A 19024-nucleotide genomic window follows, 5' to 3' on the forward strand; every position below is an offset into this window, starting at 1 on the left:
GAGATGGGGCTCAGTGGTCGAGGGACCCCAAGTTCAATCCCTGGTTACCCCCCCTCCAAAAAAAAAGAAAGTGGGACCCTCAGGGCTCTTCATAGGCACCAGATGGAGATGCCTTGACCAAGTCCTACCACATTCCAAATTTGCAATTTTCCCATTTTCTTGTTGTTAATTGACTTCTAGCTTATTCCCTGTGCTCAGGACGTTGGTTACGATTTGTTTTGTGACCTAACATGTGTTCCACCCTGAAAATGTTCTTTGTGCACTTGGAAAATGTATATTCTGTCAAGTGCAAAGTTCTTTATGTGTCTATTTGGTTATCTGGTCTATAAAACTGTTCAAATCTGCTGCTTCTTTATTGATTTTCTGTCTAGATGTTCTATTTATCTAGACACTGAAATCTATTACTGTAACTGCTGTCAAGTCTCCTTTCAGATCTGTCAATATTGGCTTTAAATATGTAAGTATTCTGATGTTGGGTGCAAAAAAAATGGTAGCTGTTATATCTCCTTGTTGAACTAACACTTTAACATTATGTAATATCTCCTTTGTCTTTAGAGAAGTTTTTGACTGCAAGTCTATTTTGATCTAAGTATAAGGCGCTCCTGCTTTCTTTGGTTTATCATTGCCTGGACTATTCTCCCATCCCTCCGTACATCCCTGAATCTAAAGTGAGTGAGCCTCTTGAGTAGACAGCATACAGTTGGACCATGTGTGTTTCTATGTGTGTTCTTATAATCCTTCCAGTCACTCTGTGTTCTTGTAATCCTTTCAGTCTCCATGTAGCTTTTTATTGAGGAGTTTAGTCTATTTACATTTAAAGTATTAATACAGAAGGATTTTCTAAGCCAGGCACGGTGGTGCATACCTGTCATCCCAGCGACTCACGAGCCTGAGGCAGGAGGATTGCAAATTTGAGGCCAGCCTCAGCAACTCAGTGAGATTATGTCTCAAAATAAAAAGAACTCAGTGGTAAAGCATGCTTAGGTTCAATCCCCAGCACCAAAAAAAAAAAAAAAAAAAAAAAAAAAAGACTTTATGTTATTTTGATAGCTGTTTTCTGTATGCCTTATAGTTTTTGTGACCCCTTTTTTCTCCATTGCTATTTTCTTCTGTGTTACTTGTTTTTTTCTTTTTTCTTGGTATTGAAATTTTCTTGGTTGGAATTTTTTTCTTTTGTGTAACTTCTACTTGTATTTTCTTTGTGGTTACCAAGGGGCTCACATTAAACATCTATGTAATAATGTTTCTTCTTGATAGTCTATTATAAACTGATAGCTTCACCTGCATAAGGGAACTCTCTGGTCCCCCTTTCCTTCCCCTAACATCATATGCTGCTGGCGTCCTAATTTACAACAACTTCCAGACTCACTAACACAATGTAGTTATAAGTTGCTTTAATTTTTTTGGAGGCGGTACCGGGGATTGAACTCGGGGGCACTCGACCACTGAGCCCCATCCCCAGCCCTATTTTGTATTTTATTAGACAGGGTCTCACTGAGTTGCTTAGCGCCTCGCTTTTGCCGAGGCTGGCTTTGAACTCTCATTGCCGCGTCAGCGAGCCTCTGGAGGCACCAGGATTACAAGCATGCCCCGTCTCGCCTGCATGCTTTATCTTTTAATGGCTATCATAGAATTCAAGATGACTGGCCAGCCTTTTACAGCCATACAATATTGTGTTTTTGTCTAGCTCTGCCTTGGCCACGGAGCTTCCTACCTCATCATTTCTCTTGATGCTGCTTAGAGTCCTTTCATTTCAACTTGAACCCCTTTCAGCCTTTCTGGTAAATCAGGTCTAGAGGCAAAAGAAGTCTGCACAGACCCCCTCCACTTTTGAAGGGCAGATTTTCTAGATAAAGTATTCTGGGTTGGCATTTTCTTTCTTTCAGCACTTTGTATCATTCTGTTCCTTTCTGTTCCGCAAGTTTTCTGCTGGAAAGCCACACGGGGGAAATGCAAATCAAAACCACCCTATGATCACCTCGCACTCCTTAGCATGGCTATGGTCAGAGAAGGGGTCACCGGGGTAGCTGAGGGTGTGGAGAAAAGGAGGCACTTGGATGTTGTTGACAGAAGGTAAATTGCTACCGCTGGGATAGAAAATATTTTGAAAGTTCCTCGAAACATTGAAAATAGAACTGTAGTACGATCCAGCAAACCCAAAGGAAATAAAATCAGCACCTCGTGGGGATTTCTGTACTCTCGGGTTGACTACAGCACCGTTCACACTTGCCAACATAGGAAGCAACCCCATCTGTCGACAGGTAAATGGATAAAGAGATTTTTGTAAATACAAAAGCTTCTCCACTCACAAGGGGGCCTCATCCTGAAATCCACTGTAAGTTGAAAATAGCTTAAGTAAAAAATGCATCTCATACACCTGACCCGCCGAACATTGTAGCTCAGCTTAGGCTACCTTAAACACACCCAGAACACTTACATGAGCCTCCAGCTGGACCAAATCATCTAACATAAAGCCTATTATATAATGAAGTGTTGACCATCTCAAGTGACTTACTGAATACTATACTGTAAGTGAAAAAAAAAAAAAAAAAAAAACAGAATGGTTATGTGGGCATGCTTTCACACCATCAAAAAGCAGGAAAAGCCTAAGTCTAACCACCTTATGGAAGAATACGTATCTGCCATGGAATATTATTCAGCCTTAAAAAGGAGATCCTGCCATTTTTGACAACAGGAAAGAACCTTCAGGATATTATGCAAAGTGAGATAAGCCAAACACAGAAAGAAAAATACCGCATGTTCTCACTTATATGTGGACTCTAAAATAGCTAAATAACCAGAAACAGAATGGAACCTTGCTGGCTACCAAGGCCAAGACCAAGGGACCAGGGGAGGGAATGGGGAGATGTTGGACAAAGGTACACAGTTATATAGGATATAGATTAATGTACAGCATGACTAGTCTAGTTAATACCATTGTATTATATACTGGAAATTTGCCAACAGAGTAGATTCCAAGTGTTCTTCCCACCAGGGGAGGAAGAAAAATAATTAGTGAGGAAACGGATATGTTAATCCACTTCACCGTAGTAATCACTTCACTATGGATACGTATATCAAAACATTACTCTGGGGTTGGGGGTGTAGCTCCGTTGGTAGAGGGCCTGCCTCCAAAGTACAAGGCCCTGGGTTCAATCCCCAGCACCGCAAAAAAAAAAAAAAAAAAAAAAAAAAAATTACTCTGTGCATCTGTGCACCTTAAATATGTTCCAAAAAAATGAAATTCCCGAGAGGTGTGCTAGGCAGTGATACATTTAACAAGCCATTCATGGAGTGTTCTGGAATGAACACTCTACCAGCCTACAGGCTTGCCTTAACTAGGGCAACACTACAGACAAAAGCAGGCTGTACGATTTAAACCCTGGCTCAGGCAAGGCTGGGAATGCAGTTGTTCTGAGAGTAAAAAAGCAAGACGCCAGGGAATCAGGAGACCCGTGCCGTGCACTGGAGGCGCCATGGCTGAGACTCAGAATCCAGTGCCCGGGTCTGGATTCGTCTCTAGGCGAAAGGCCAAGCTGTTTCCTTAAGGAGCTGAGAAACCTGTCTCTGGGGCAGGAGCACAGGCACAAGCAGCCTCAAAAGGCTAGACGACAGCACAGCTTCCGGGAACAAGTAGAAACGAATTCTTTGTACAAAGTACAAAGAGTCCAGCTTCTCCACGAAGCCAACAGGCCACCCTCCTGATTTTCCTCTGAGGAACAATCCCGACAGCTGCAAGCTGGACCTCCAAAGACCTCCTCTGTCTGCTTTTACCCATATCCCCCTGGTCTTCTAGGCAAACACAGCTTGGCCGCCTTTATCAGACAAATTCCAGTCCTGCTTGGAAGCGTCTCCTGGCTGCTGCCCCCTCCAGCCTCCACCTGCAGGTTGGCAAAAGCCATCTATCTGTTGATGGCCCTGGAAGCAGCTTTTCCAGGACATGCCAACAGGTCTCAGACTCCATCATGTCTCAACCCTCCCTGGGGACAGGAGGCTGAACTGTCTCTCAGGGGAAGGCTGCTTCCTGCCAGGCTCCTCCGCCTCACAGGCTGGATATACATGCGGTTTCCTTCCTTACCTGCTCTTCACCTTGGGTTTCCCTGAAGAATACAATTTTCTTTTGTAAATCCTCTAGTTTCTCACCAAATCCTTGTTCTACTTGTGTTAGAGCAGGGTTGCCAAACTTTGACCAAAAAGAATCAGACAGTAAAGCTGGGTAGGTATGGTGGTGCATGCCTATAGTCCCAGCCACTTGGGAGGCTGAGGCAGGAGGATCACAAGTTTGAGACCAGGCTGGCCAACTTAGCAAGGCTGTTTTAAAATAAAAATTTTTAAAAGGGCTGGGGATGTAGCTCAGGGTAGAGCATCCCTGGGTTCAATCCCCAGCAACACAAACACACACACATGCACGCACACAGTATAACCCAGGGCTACGTGGTCTCCGTCCACAACAATTCAACTCTCCTGTCATAGGAAAGGCAATACGTAAAGGAGTAGACACCAACATATTCCAACAAAACCTTGTTCATAAAAATAGGCATCCCTGGACGTGCCCTGGGGGCGCAGCTCACTGAATCCTGGTTCCCTCGTTCCCTTTGGGCCAGGGGAAGTGAAACAAAACAATCAGGCCCAGATACACTTCCTCGGCGCCAGCACGAGGTCACCATGGGCCTTTCTCACAATGCCAGGACCACCAAGGCCAAAGGCAGCCTTGGGGACATGTGATTCAGGGGCTGGCAGCTCAAAGATACTCCTGGTTGAGGGTGATTTCAGACAGGAAGTCATCCAAGTGCTCAGGACTTGGGGGACGCCTTTCTCCTACCCAAATCTGCACTAGAAAGTCCTCCCTTCTAACAGGAAGGAGGCTTCTCACTCTTAGCTGTTACCTTCAGAGGACAACTGGGTTTTTGGATTTGGTTATATTCATTTAAAAAACAAAACACAGAATTATTGTATTGGATGCCTGTTTATAGGGTTGCCGTGGCAACAAAGCCCCAGGCTAAGCCTTGAGAAAAGGACAATCAGACCAGGTGGGGAGAAGAGCTTTTCAAATCCCACCCCAGGGGACTCCCTGGGAAGACTGTTTTAAGCTGAAAGAGCAAGACCTATATCCTGCTGTGCAATGTGACTTCACCTAGGGTCTCTGCCCTGGAGTGTGGCATTCTGCCTGGAGGACAGGCGTGACTCCTCTGGGCTGGTGCTCCTCCTATAGTCCTGCATAAGTTCCCAGAGGCCCAGCCAAGGGTAATCCACTCCTGCAACCCTCATCACCCAGCAGGAAACTCAGGCTCCTCCCTCTGGATTCTGTTTCTTTTTCCAGAACCCACCACCTCCCTTGGAGTGGCCCAGTGTAAGAATGCAGGGTGGTCTCAGGAATTTCAGTTCCGCTTCTGCCTGTGCCCAACAGAAGGAAGAAAAAGGTTCATGACCTGGTGTTTAAAATCAAGTCCTGCAGAATATCATGTCCTCAAGAGCAAACAAAAGGCAAACACTTCGTAAAATCAAAGCTGTGACATTCCTTCTGTCCTCAGGTCTGTACGAATTGTCCTCTTAGGTTTTGCAATCATGGGCGTGGAGAGCGCTCCGCTGCTCTCCCTCTAAACACAAGCATGGCACCGATACTCGGCATGCCCCTGTGGGACACTGGAAGCGAATTCTGTCTTGGCATCTGCGGCTTACGCCACGGCTCTGCGCTCTGTGCAACGGCATCTTTAAATGATCCAGGTCAACCTCTGTGGTAACTGCACGGGAGCTGACTGCTCCGGGACACTAGATGCTATCAACGACTACAGTTTGGATAAGTGTCCCTCAAAGGCCCAGTCATTAAAGGCTTGGTCCCCAGCCCACACACTATTGGGAAGCTGGGAGGTGGGGGCTTGCAGGGGGACGTTAGGTCACGGGGGCATGCCCTTGAAGGAGATATTGGGACCTCCCTCCCTTCTTTCCTCTCTTCTTGCTCCCAGCCAGGAGCTGAAGGGCCTTCCCCTCCTGCACTCTCACCATGATGTCCTGTGCCACCCCAAATTCAAAGTAACAGGGTTAATTGGTTATGGACTGAAATTCCAAAATTGTGAGTCAAAATAAACCTTTTCTCTATTTAAGTTGACTTATCTCAAGGATTTGTTTTAGTAACAGAAAGCTAACACTGAAACTTAATCCCCCAAATCATGTTAATGGTATTTGCAGTCCGTGTCTTTGGGAGGTAATTAGGATTAGATGAAGTCATGAGAATGGGGTCCTGATGGCATTAGTGGCTTTTTAAAAGACCCATGCTTTGCTTTATTTTACCATGTGATGCCTCCACCATGCTGATATGCAAGAAGGCCCTTGCCAGATGCAGAGCAGATGCCAGTGCAATGCTCCTGGATTCCCCACCTCCAGAGTTGCAAGTCAAATAAACCCATTTTTTTTTTTATAAATTACCCGGCCTCAAGTATTTTGTTACAGGAACAGAAAATGGACCAAGAAAGAAGTCCTGGTCCACTTTGAACTCCCCGCACAGTGCCGTTCTGAGATCTGCCTGGGATTGGATCACCTTTTATGGACCACATTTCATGTCCCTCTACAACCCCCAACTTTTAATATCAACCATAAACTCTCTTCTAGGGACCTTCCACCTCCAGAGCTGAAAGTGCTTCCTCCATGATTTTCATTCTTTCGTGTTCTATTTCTTTTTTTTTTTTTAAAGTTGCTATTAATAATAAGTCACAAGAGGCCAAAGAACAGAATGAATTCAAATAATGGGGCCAGTGCCTTCAGAGAGAAGGAAAAAGTAAGTCTGCTAGTTGTGTTTCTAGAAGGTGCTAAGCCAGATGCGAGCAGGCAACTGGGAGTGAGAAAGATAGCCCCCCACAAAACAGAGAGGACCCAGCCAGGCTCCTCCCGCCCACCTGGAAGGACACTTCCTGGTATGGCCCCAGGTAAACTGTCAAGAGCAAGGGCCTCACAGTTGACTCCTAAGTCATCCCAGAAGACAAGAAAAGAGGTGCTGATGTTTCTTCCCCAGCCAGAGACTGTCCACCGGATGTGTTCCCTGGATCATTTATACATCCACAAGCTGCGAGCTCTCAGGCAAAGTTTTCAGTAAGAGAATACAGAACAAAACCACTTAACATCAGCATATTACAGTGACGCAGCCACATCAGTGTTTACAGCAGCTCAATTCACAACAGTTAAACTACGGAACCAACCGAGGAGCCCTTCAACAGATGAAAAGATTAAAAAAAAAAATGTGGTGTATACACACACACACACACACACACACACACACGCACACACGATAGACTATTACTCAACCTTAATGAAGAATGAAATTCTGGCATTTGCTGGTAACTGGGTGGAGCTGGAGAATATCATGCTAAATGAAATAAGCCAATACCTCAAAACCAAAAGTCGAATGTTTTCTCTGATATGCAGATGCTAATTCACAATGGGGAGGGGTGGCTAGGGAAGAAGATAGTTACTTTAGATCAGGCTGAGGGGAGCGAAGGGAGGGTAGGGCGTATGGGGGTAGGAAGGAAAGAATGAAACAGACATTATTACCCCATTATAATCCCGGTGGGATTCTACATCGTGTATAACCAGAAGAATGAGAAATTATACTCCATTACGTATGATGTATTAAAGTGCATTCTACTGTCACGTATAACTAATTAAAACAAAAAAAGAAAACCAGCAGGCTTGAAGAGTTTGGGAAAACCCACTATTTTCTTCTGAAAAGACTTTCAGAAGAGTAGAGAACATTTTCTCCATAAATAGCAAACATAAAATATAAAGAAAATTTTTGCAAATATTTTAAAAACTTTTTTAAGTTGTCAATGGAACTTCATTTCTTTATATGTGGTCCTGAGGATCGAACCCAGTGCCTCACGCATGCCAGGCAAGTGTTCTACCACTGAGCCACAACCCCCAAATTTTGCAAATTTAACAGGTCACTTCAGGATACAGCCTGGTTTTTGACAGTAGAAACCCCTTCTCCTTTGCCCTCAGGATTAACCTTGAAGAGGCCTGTGGCATACAGACACAGCCAGATTTCTCCAGACCCCAAAGAAGTTGGTCTACTTGTGTTTGTTTTTCGCACTCATACTTAAAACTAGATGGTTTTCACACCTGTTGCCCCACAGTGCCCTTCTGGAAAGAAGTATATGCCCAGCAGCAGATGCCTATAAAAGTAGGGTGATCTAGTGAAACAGGGGTGGAGAGTAGGAACCCTCTCCTCTAACACCCCTTCTCTCCTTCCTTCCTCAGCAGGTCCAGACTGCTCCCTGGCTCTCAGGAGTGCCACCTGGAATTCTCCAGGTTGAATGATCTTGAAACCCTCTCTGGTTCTGATGTCTGGGGTTACTTGTCTTCCCTCTCAACTCCTCAGCCTTCCATTCCTTCTGCAGAGACATTTATATCTGCTAATGAACATAAGCCCTGGAGCTATAAATAATGGCACTTGAAGCCATCTGGGCACCTCAGCTGGGAAAGTATTACCAAATGTCCGGGCTGTGCACAAAGTGGGTTTTCGCAGGCATGGGGTTATATTCCTGCACACTCAGGCCTTGAGGGGCCTGGGGTGTGAGTAACAAATGCTAATGATTTCCAGCACGACGGAGACCCAAAGCTTATGCCTTCAACATGGTTAAAAATTAGTATTAGGGTAAAGCACCTTCCTTTTAGCTAAGAGATAAAGTGGGGATTCTCAACAAAACCACCAGTCATACGGGTTCCATCTTGTTTTTGAAAAGCAGACTAATGTGCACAAATATACTGTGGTGTAAGTCACTGGAATACCCCATCTCCATCTCTGGTCCATGGGAAATTCCCAGAGGGATCATAGAGCACTTTTTTTTTTTTTTTTTTTTTTTTTAATAGAGCTTTGCTGAATCTGTCAGTGAAGAAATTCTGATGTCCAACCTTTGTAGAATGGCCTAACCTTATGTTCTTTTAGAAGGGCTTTTTCAGCTGAGATATATATATATATATTTTTTTTTAATTTTTATAGACTGCATTTTGATTCATTATACAGAAATGGGGCACTATTTTTCATTTCTCTGGTTGTGCATGATGTTGATTCACACCATTCATGTAATCATACATGTACATAGGGTAATGATGTCTGTCTCATTCCACCACCTTGCATACCCCGCCCCCTCCCCCCTCTCATTTCCCTCTACATAATCCAAAGTTCCTCCATTCTTCTCTTACACCCCACCCCCTAACTCCCATTATGTATCATCATCCACTTATCAGGGAAAACATTTTTGGTTTTGGTTTCTGAGATATATTTATTGAGCACTATTATAAGCCAGACAAGGTATTGGGGATCAGTAGCCAATAAGGTAAAGTAGACCTCTGCCCTCACTGACCTTCTGTTCTAGAGAAGGACACATAAAAGCAATATGACAGTTTGACATATTTGACTCCATGGAAATGTTTTAGGCCAGGCTATATGAGCAATGACTACACAGACTCCATTTTACCTTGAGACTCCATGTTATGTAGGAAATGCTTTTCCCATGGGGACACCCCACCTCTGTACCCGTCAACAGTTGCTTAGCATGACTTGTTTGGCAATACAAAATGACAAAATGGCAATTCTTGTAAAATGAGAAATTGTTCTCTTTTTGATTCCTAGTTTCCTAAACAATGTACCATGTTATCGGTGATGTCAACAGTTATTGTTTAGATGTTAGTAACCATTCTTTAGTTTGTACCTTAAGTAAGGTCATTTTGACCCACTTCCCCCTCTGCTAATGATTTCAGATCTCATGATGTTAGTTCATAATTTTGAATCATAGTAACAGACACTTATGATTGATGTACTGATGTTTAGTATAAAAACCCCCTGCAATCTTACAGTCGGGGGTGTTCTCCCAATAGCCATTTTTGGGGCATTGTGTGAGATAGTCAGCTGACTGGCTTAATAAAGACTCTCAAATTTGAACTTCTTAGTGGTGATTGGTCTGTTCTTAAGTTGTGCCCCATAACAGCAAGTGGATGAGATAATAAACTGTGATAGATCTCATGAAGTAATGTAATAGGCAGCTGGGTCAAGGAATACAGGACAGTTGAGAGATGGTTCTCTGAAGAGGTCAGATTTAGGTGGAAACCTAAAACATGAAAAAATGGTTATGAGAAAAGCAGGATGAGGAGCTTTACAGAAATAGTATCAGCATGTACAAAGGTCCTGAGGCAAGAAAGAGCATGGAGATGGTTGGAGTACAGTAACTGGATGGCACTAGACAATTCTGGAGAGGTAGGGGCCCCACTGTGCAGAGTCTTGGGGATCTTACAAAGAGGAAAAGCTGTTGGGGGGGTTAAGCAGGGAAGTGACCTGACCTAGGTGACCAATAATTGTGGCCTGGCCTGGGGGAGGGGAGGGGAATAGAGACAGAGAGAACAAAGAGGAGGAATTCGAGAACTATTTGGGGTGCAGCTGGCTCTTGAGTTCTCATTAAAAATCAGCTCTGCTTCCTGGAGTGGGCCTAGCTCCCAATCATTCTGCCCCTCAAACTGAGCCAACATCTGGAAGACACATGGAGGAATCATAGAAGAATATCATTAAACTATCCCCTCCCCCTGCCTTTTTTCTTAATTAGGAAAAGCAGAATACGCAAGAATTGCTCTCTCAGATCATTTCTCAGGCTCCTGGACAGTATTCCCAACCTCAACAATATTTCTTTTAATTTCAAAAAGAATCACATGGTTTAAAAAAAAAAAATAGCCCCCCACCACACACCTCCCATACTGTGCCTTTCTCTTAAGGTGAAACTACCATCACCCATGTGTTTCTCTTGGTGATTGTTTCCATATCTCTAGAACACACGCCAACAGGACTACTCCTTGATTTACCAGATAAAGATGCTATCTCGCTGAATTCCCACCTCGACAGGCAAGAACTGATCCCAGGGACACAAGGTCTTGCTCCCTTCCTCCTGCCTAACTTGACTGGCAAATCACTCCCTTCAGCTTCTCGGACTGCCCGATTCTCACAAGGGAGCTGAATCAGAGCCCCAGGTCAGCACGTTCACACGCGGATTGTGGGGCCCGCCCCAGGAGTTTCTGTTTTGGTGGGGCTGGGTTGGCTCCAAATTTTCCTTTTTCAATTCACAAGATCCCAAGAGAGGCTGCAGCTGCTGGTTCAGGGACCGCACTTTAAGAAGCAATGCTGTCCTCGTGACCTCTGCAGTTTTAAGTAATAGCTATTTCTCATTTCATCAAGTTTTACCATATCTCTTGACTCACCCATTTAAAAGATTAAGGCATTTAAAGAACGTCCATCATTCTTTATCTCTATACACTCACGTCTGATGACATTTGCATTTTATGCTTTCACCATAGCTCTGGTTTTAACTTGACTGTAAAGACTAATTACCAATAGTGCTAATGTTGTTATGGCTACCTGATTATTCTTCATAGTAGAGACAAGACAGCTGTCATGGTTATACGCCCTCCTCCATGGAGACAAAGGTAAAGTCTAGGAGTATCCGACTTCTATTTATGGGAGAATGTTCTACTATGAAAGCCCTTTTCTCCCTTATATTCTTCTACTCATTCAAAATCTCATTTTTTAATATAATGTTTTTAATTATCTATCAGTTTCCAGTACAAATAACCTTTAGCTTGGCAAATTTTAATTTGAGAAGTATAATAATTTAATTTTATATACAAATAGGTTAAAATACTTTTTGGAAATTCCAACCTTTTAAATCATTTTTCATAACTTCTGTATTCAGATGATTTTTCTTGGGTTTTAAGTACAAGAACTGTCTTACTATGAATGGGAAACTTAGTTTTTTTATTCTTTTCCATATAATAACCAATTTTCCTCCAAATTCCCAATATTTACCCCATTTGTGTACAATGAATCAAAATGCAGTCTGTAAAAAAAAAATGCAGTCTGTAAAATTTAAAAAATAATAAAAAAAGCTAAAAAATTGCCTGAGGTTTATTCATTCTGAAAAAAATAAAGGGAAAATCTCACATTTTGATGAAATTGGAGAATATCATGCTAAGCAAAATAAGTCAATCCCAAAGAACCAAAGACTGAGTGTTTTCTCTGATAGGCTATGCTAATTCACAATAACTAGGTGGGTGCAGGGAAGAAAAGAGGTACTGTGGACTAGACAGAGGGAAATGAAGAGGGGAGAGGGCATGGGGATAGGACTGATAGAATGAATCAGACATTATTACCCTATGTGCATTATAATTACATGACCAGTGTAACTCTACGTCATGCACAACCAGATGAATGAGAAGTTATATTCCATTTATATATGATATGTCAAAATGCATTGTCATGTAAACTTAGAATAAAATTTTTAAATTTTTTAAAAAACCAAAATCCCACATGTCAATTTGAACCATGACATTGATCCTATTTCTATCTTTCTAGGAGTTTTTATTTCTTCTTATACATGTATATAATTTGGTTTACCTTGCTTGTAAATCAATTTGCCCTTATATTGTCTTTTTTTTTTTTTTTTTTAGTGTTTCTCTTTAAGCCTAGGAACTTGTAATTCCATTCTACCTCTTATAATTTCTTTTTCTTCTGTTTATCTTGCACTTTTTTCTGGTTTTCTCATTACTTGGATAGAGTTTCACAGATTTATCCTTTTAGATGTTCTTACTGAGATTTCTTACCATTGTCTTCTAATCCTTTCACTGATTATTTGGCTCTGGAATCATTTTCTTGTTCTCTGATACTTCCTTTAAAAATGAAATAGAGGCTGGGCTGGCTGGCTCACCCCTGTAATCCCAAACAGCTCCAGAGGAGGCTAAAGCAAGAGGATCGCAAGTTCAAAGCCAGCCACAGTGAGGCCCTTAGCAAGGACCCGTCTCAGAGTAAAAAACAAAAAGGGTTGGGGATGTGGCTAAGTGGTTAAGCACCCCTGGTTTAAACCCTGGTATCAAAACAAAGAAAGAGGAAGGAAGGAAGGAAGGAAGGAAGGAAGGAAGGGAGGGAGGGAGGGAGGGAGGGAGGGAGGGAGGAAGGAAGGAAGGGAGGGAGGGAGGGAGGGAGGGAGGGAGGGAGGGAAGGAGGGAGGGAGGGAGGGAGGGTAGGCAGGTGGGTGGGCTGGGCTGTGGCTCAGAGGTAGAGCCCTTGCCTAACATGAACAGGCCCTGGGTTCATGTTTGCATGAACTGTAAAAACAGAAATAGAATCCTATCCATTTGCCAATGAATAAAACATGTTCTCAAATCTCTTTGTGTTTACTGCATAGAAGCACCCTGTGCTTGGGTGGGTGGGGGAGGGAAAGCTAACTCACTGGAGACTTCAAATGCCCCAGGTGAGGCTTTCCTCCTGGAACCAGCTCATGCTCACTGTCTCCAGCAGTGGGTTCAATTCTTTGGGCAGCAAGTCAATCAACTGCCCTGCTGTTGGGAGAAGTGGGTACAGAAGTGGCCCACTCCTCCCCTGACCCCATTTTCAGTCCCCTTCTCTCTTGCCCCTCTGCAGTGCTGGCCTGGCAGAGGCTGCAGCTTTTCTAATTCCACATGGGAGAACCCAGCCCCTCCATGCACAGTTCAAATTCACCCACCAAGACTCTTCCATCTTCCACTTACTCCAGAAAATTATCATGAACTGATTCCTCTTCCCCCAAGTTCTCCCTGTTCCAATCTACTTCTTTATAGTCCTTGCAGTGGGGTCTCAGGAGGTGCCAACAGAGATATTTGTGCTTGGTCAGCCATCTTGAACCCAAGTGACCAAGAACAGTATTTCAATACTGATCTGTCCCTGGATTTCGGGCTTTGATTAGGCTGCTTGTTCTAAGACGCTTTTCACAGAAGAAGGTCTACTTTTGTGCCCTGATGAACTTGTAGGAATGAGAGTTGGGTTCATTGTAGAAACTTTGCCCAGGGCTTGTAAGACACTGAACTGAGCCAGTAACTACCTCGCTGGGTCAGTTCAGAGGTTCCAAAGCTCTGGAGTGAGTCCTGTACCCCAAGCGTGGACCATTTCCATAATACAAGTAAAGGGATGTTTATCAGGCCAGCAAGATTTTACTTTAGAAAGTAGAGTTAACTCAGCACTAGGAAACGTTTTCTAGGAGTTATAATATGCTGATTTACAAGGTCTCCAGCCTGATGGCTTCTCCCCACTTCACTGTCAGAGGAGAACACGAAGCTGAAATTCTCAGAGTAGAAGCCACCTTTTCTACCTCTCTTCTTCTCCCCGCTACACCCTGAGGCCAGCCCCTCCACTCTGCCCTGTCACTCAGGGTCCTGACCTGTCCTTTCATTTCTTCCCTCATTTTCCTGGAGCCAGTTCCAAGCATCAGTGACCAGCAGGACCTGCAGGCCACCCTCGCCTGGCACTTGTGCTTTGAAAGAAACTCATATTTTAAGTCAAAAGCAGCATCATGAAATTGAAATCCATCTTGAAAATCAGGATCATGTCCTATTCCCCGCAAAGGACAGGAAGCTGATTATCAAAGAAAAGGCAATGGGTCGGTAGCACAGGCCATCACCTGGTTGCTAACAGCCTCTGGGGGAGGGCAAGATCACGTTTTCCAACACAAGCCACCGCCTCCTGGATGGCTCTCTTCCTGCCCTTTTGGTTACCAGGTAGGCAGGATGGGAGGAGGGGGCATGAGGAGAAAGGAAACCTGAATTCTATAAAAGGGGGAGACACCCCCACTCCTTTGGGCACCAGCTCTAGAACCCCTCCTCTCCAGAGGAATCTCTCTGTTCTATCCTTTAAAACTTTCTGCTCTTGCTTTGGCGTTTCTTGGGTGTTCAATCTTCAACACCAGGGGAACAGGGACCCCATCCTGATGTTCAAGACCAGCTTAAAAGGTAGTAGTGCCCCCAAGGGGTGGGTGTGGGTGTGGGTGTGTGGGGGTGTGTGTGTGTACGTGTGCGCGTGCAATGATCACTGGCAATCAACTGCAGGCCCTTCCCCAGCTGAGGTGAGTGGAGGCACGAATGGCTCACGGGTACACCCTTCCCCAGAGAACAGCTCTCAGCTGCACTCTCCTTCCACACCCATGGCCAGTCAGCACCAGGGGTGTAAAAGGTACCAGTCTCGCTGCCTCAAAGAACAATTCTCAGGTGTCATTTGTGCACCTGGTTCTCCCAGCTAGACTTGTTCAGCCCCTTGATCTTCTTTACAGTTCTCCCTCAAGGGCACAGCCTCATCCAGGCTCCCAAATCCTCATCTCAGGCTCTGAATCTAGGACACCTGGCCCAATAAGATGTGGAAGAGACTCTGGGAGAAAGCAAGGATGAGTTGGTAAAAATCACATCTCTCACTCCAATACCTGGATGGACATTTCAATACCCACAGTCCCCTGCACTTCTGCTTGCTACTCTAATCTGCAAGGTGGGGGGTCCCTGTTCTGCTAGTCTCCCCCTCTGTTCAGGGCAATCTGAAGAATTGCAAAGGCAGGTGGTTCTAAAAGGCTCTGCCCCTGCCCTGCCCAGGGGATTGGATTAGCCCCCAACACCCCAGGGATTTCCCTGATCCCTCCCCAGGGTCTCGGACCATGGAAATTTGGGATTTTAAGGAAAGATTTAAAGCACATTTAGGATCACAGATTCTGTGCATATTTCCTGCAGGGGTCCCAGGGCTGCATATCTCATTGATGGCTTGGGGCAGACTGAATCAGTTCCCAGGTTCACCTCTAGCTCAGATGCCCCACCTCCAAAGTCACTCCAAAGCTCCATCACACAGCAGCCCATCCCAGAATCTGATGAACATGGAATGGGTCAGGTCCCCGTCTGCAGCGGTAGGGTGCTCTAACTTCAGGGGCGCATGGCTCAGGCATTGTTAACTCTGCGGCCATTTCAGTAAGATGTAGCTCTTTCTTCTTCACTGCACTCCCTCCCCCACCAATAAAACATTCATTGAGCACCTACTGCTTACCGATCTAAGCTCTGCAGTCTGAAAACAGCTGGCAAGTTTGAGGGCCAAGTGACCTGTTGGTAACCTCAAAGGGATTACAATTTGCTAACAGTTTGAGCAGGGTCTCAAAGTGTTCAGATCCCAGAGGATGATTTATCATTTTGCAGATAAGAAAGGGAAGCCCAGCAAGGGGTGTGCCCTGGTCCTTATTGTGGGTCACTTCTGCCACATGCCTCTGCCACCTTGGGGCCCAGCTGCGAGCTTTCGGGTTCTGACCTGATTCTTTTGGGCAATCTTTTGTCCCTTCTTCCAGCGCAGCACTGGAGTCAGAGCCGGCAGCTCCCTCTCCTCCTCGCCAGTCACATGTGCTCCAAGGCTGTAGGTGGCTTCAAACACGATGGGGCTGATCACGTCCTGCACCCTCCGCTGCAACAACAAACCAACCGGCACGTTAACCAGGGGTACCTGCTGGAGATTCCTGTTCACAAAAGGCTTCCACAAGAATCCACTCACAGGGTCCTCAGGGTCACCCTTGTGAGGAGGGGTCTGACCACTATCGTGTTTTAGCTGAGGTAAGCCCGGCCCTGGCAGTGAGCATCTCATCCCAGGTCACTCTGCAAATGGCTGGGGCTTTTTGCTCCACCTTCCATGGTGCTAAATCATCTCCTCTTGGGCATATGGAGGACTTGACTCATCTTCCAGAAACTCCTAGAAGCCAGTTGGCAGGTGGGAAAGCATGGGCCCTGCACAGCTAACCCTCTGCATTCATGGCATTTGGATAATCGGGGCTCTTTTGCATGAGATTATGCATTTTGGGTTAGGACAGGGAACTCAGAGACACCAAGGAGCCCAGCGTACCCCCACCCCAGGCTAGGAATGAAAGTCTGACTTCTGGTCTTGTGTTTTTTCCTCTCTCCACCAAGTTAAATGAAGTTAAAGAGGATTCCACTCTGCCTCGCTCATTGTTTTTACTGCACTTGCCTCTGAGAAGGCTCAGGGGGTATGGCCTGAGTCTACTGGACCATGGAACCCTGTGTTTCCTCTGACTTCCTTGGACTCAGTGTTAAGAACATGCTCAGATGCTGGAGGATAGCTTAGAAATCTCCCATAGCAACCCAGGAGAGGAGACGAAAGGGCAGAGCCAGGGAAGCCTGGGTTGGGGAGGCAGATGTGGCTGTGCCCACAGCTCCTAGCTGTGGGAGACAGAGCACAGGGGCACAGATGACTTCAGGAGAGGGTTGCTGAGTGACTAATGGATGGTTTATATCTGTGCTCAGCAAAGCATCCCCCTAGGAATAGATTCGATTATTTAGCACAAAGAGCATATGGGACCTCTCCAGGAAAGCAATGGACAAACTGTTTTCAGAATATTCTAGGGAACTCCAGATTCTAGGAGATCTTTTAGGTTCTCATCCTTCCCAGGAGTAAGACCCACACTTGGGATCCAGCCCCTTCCTGCCTGCTGGCTCTGCTCACCAGAACTTAAAGATGTTGGGTGGTATGGAAAAGAATGAAAAATGCAATCCTAACATGTTTATAAATAGATTATCTTTAAGGCTATCTCATGTTTTAGCATTTAAATTCTTCAGGTCAAAGTACATCAGCTCTGGGCGAGGGACATCGCACAGCGGTCCTACACTGCTGTTCTGGGGGAGGAGGTAAAGATGGCGGTGGGGGACAGTGATCACTTCACATTTCCCGTTCCCAGCTGTATTTCAGGGACTGAGCTAAATTTTTCATAGACATACGACTGAAACCTCAGAACCCTTGAGCTGCTAGATTACTGTCCCCATTTACAGAGAAGATAACTGACATACAAGAGTTCAATGAAGTTCTCTCCATCCCAAAGTTAGTAAGTGGTAGACCCAGACCTAACTCTTAGAACCACAAGCAAAACTACCTTCCTTGTCCATAACATACACTATTTAAAAAGGTATTCCAACCACTTCCAGAGTCACCCCCAAAAATGACTTGTTTGCTTAAGAGCATATTGAGCAAAGAGGGAAGGGAATGTGTCACACATGCTAGGCTGAAGGTCAATGAATGATGAATGGGAAAGGGGCAGTTTTCAAGCATGCAGCCATGCACGGCTGCTGGGGAGGGAAAGTTTACCCATGGCCTATCTTATTTGGGAGATTCTGACATCTAGGGGGTGTGGATGCTGCTCTCTGGAAATGACTACATGAACCTGTCTGGATTAAGGAATCTGAAAAACAGCTTCCTATCACAAGTCCCAGCAGCATGGGGCAGACAGGAACTCAAGCCCCACTGAGCTGCGGGTGGAGGCGGAGGAGAGTGCAGCAGTCAGAAATGGGCCGACACCCCCCAGAAGCATGGCCTCTCCCTCCTGAACGGGGCTTGTTTTCTCAGAGCTGTGGAGGAAAAGCAGCGGCCCCATTTAGTGGTTTCCTGGCCCTTTTTGGAAGCACAGCTTCCCTCTCTCGGCACAGCAATTAAGTGGAAGAACTTCTCAGGCTGGGGAGAGGCCTAGGGCTCTGGCACAGACCACCGTTACTGAAATTTTACTACTTTAATAAAAAAAAGGAAGTCTCCACTATGAACTGAAACTTCTGAAGCTGAGTATGTTCTGATGGACAGAAAGGCCAGAATCTCCCTCTTCCTGCTAAAAACCTACAGGAGTCTCCCATTTTGAACACTGAAGGAGCTCCCATGGAGGAGAACACCCAGACTGGTAGCAGAATTGGCAGTGGCTAAGGTTTTATAGGGAACTTAACGTACGATCCATTTGGAATTTATTGGGTGCTTACTTTATGCCAGGCAATATGCTGGGCCACAGGGAGCCAGACATGAAAGACCTTCTGGGAATTATCGGTCACAGGGGACACAGGCAAGCAGTGACAGTGCAGAGTACATGCAGCAGGGCAGAGGCGGCTTGGGGACACAAAGCAAGGACACCTGGTTCATACAGATCTGGTAGGCTTCCCAGAGGAGGTTCCCCCTGGGCTAAACTGGACAACAGGAGGGCAGCCAGAGAGTGGGCAGGAGGCCCAGCTGGTACAGCAGTGGGCAGAGAGCCTAAGGTGTCTGGGGACATCTGTGACTCCCAGAGGTGGGAAGGTCAGGCTCAGGCCCAAATGAGATCCCAGGCAGCCTCACAAGCTCTGTGAACGTCATCATAAAGCTACGGAGGATGGGGGAGGGGGTTAACGTGATGCTGGAGGCTGTGTT

The 19024-nt window shown here is 45.4% G+C and overlaps 1 protein-coding gene across 1 annotated transcript in view; it reads right to left on the bottom strand.

The window, feature by feature from the left end:
• Positions 1–19024, bottom strand: part of Itga9 (integrin subunit alpha 9) — a 322636-nt gene that overhangs the window by 151412 nt on the left and 152200 nt on the right. Inside the window, exon 16 of the mRNA XM_047531489.1 lies at positions 16112–16261. Coding sequence (XP_047387445.1) covers positions 16112–16261 — 150 coding nt within the window. The remainder of the gene's footprint in view (positions 1–16111; positions 16262–19024) is intronic.

Source organism: Sciurus carolinensis, chromosome 17 (assembly GCF_902686445.1).
Source record: "Sciurus carolinensis chromosome 17, mSciCar1.2, whole genome shotgun sequence".
NCBI classification, from domain to species: domain Eukaryota; kingdom Metazoa; phylum Chordata; class Mammalia; order Rodentia; family Sciuridae; genus Sciurus; species Sciurus carolinensis.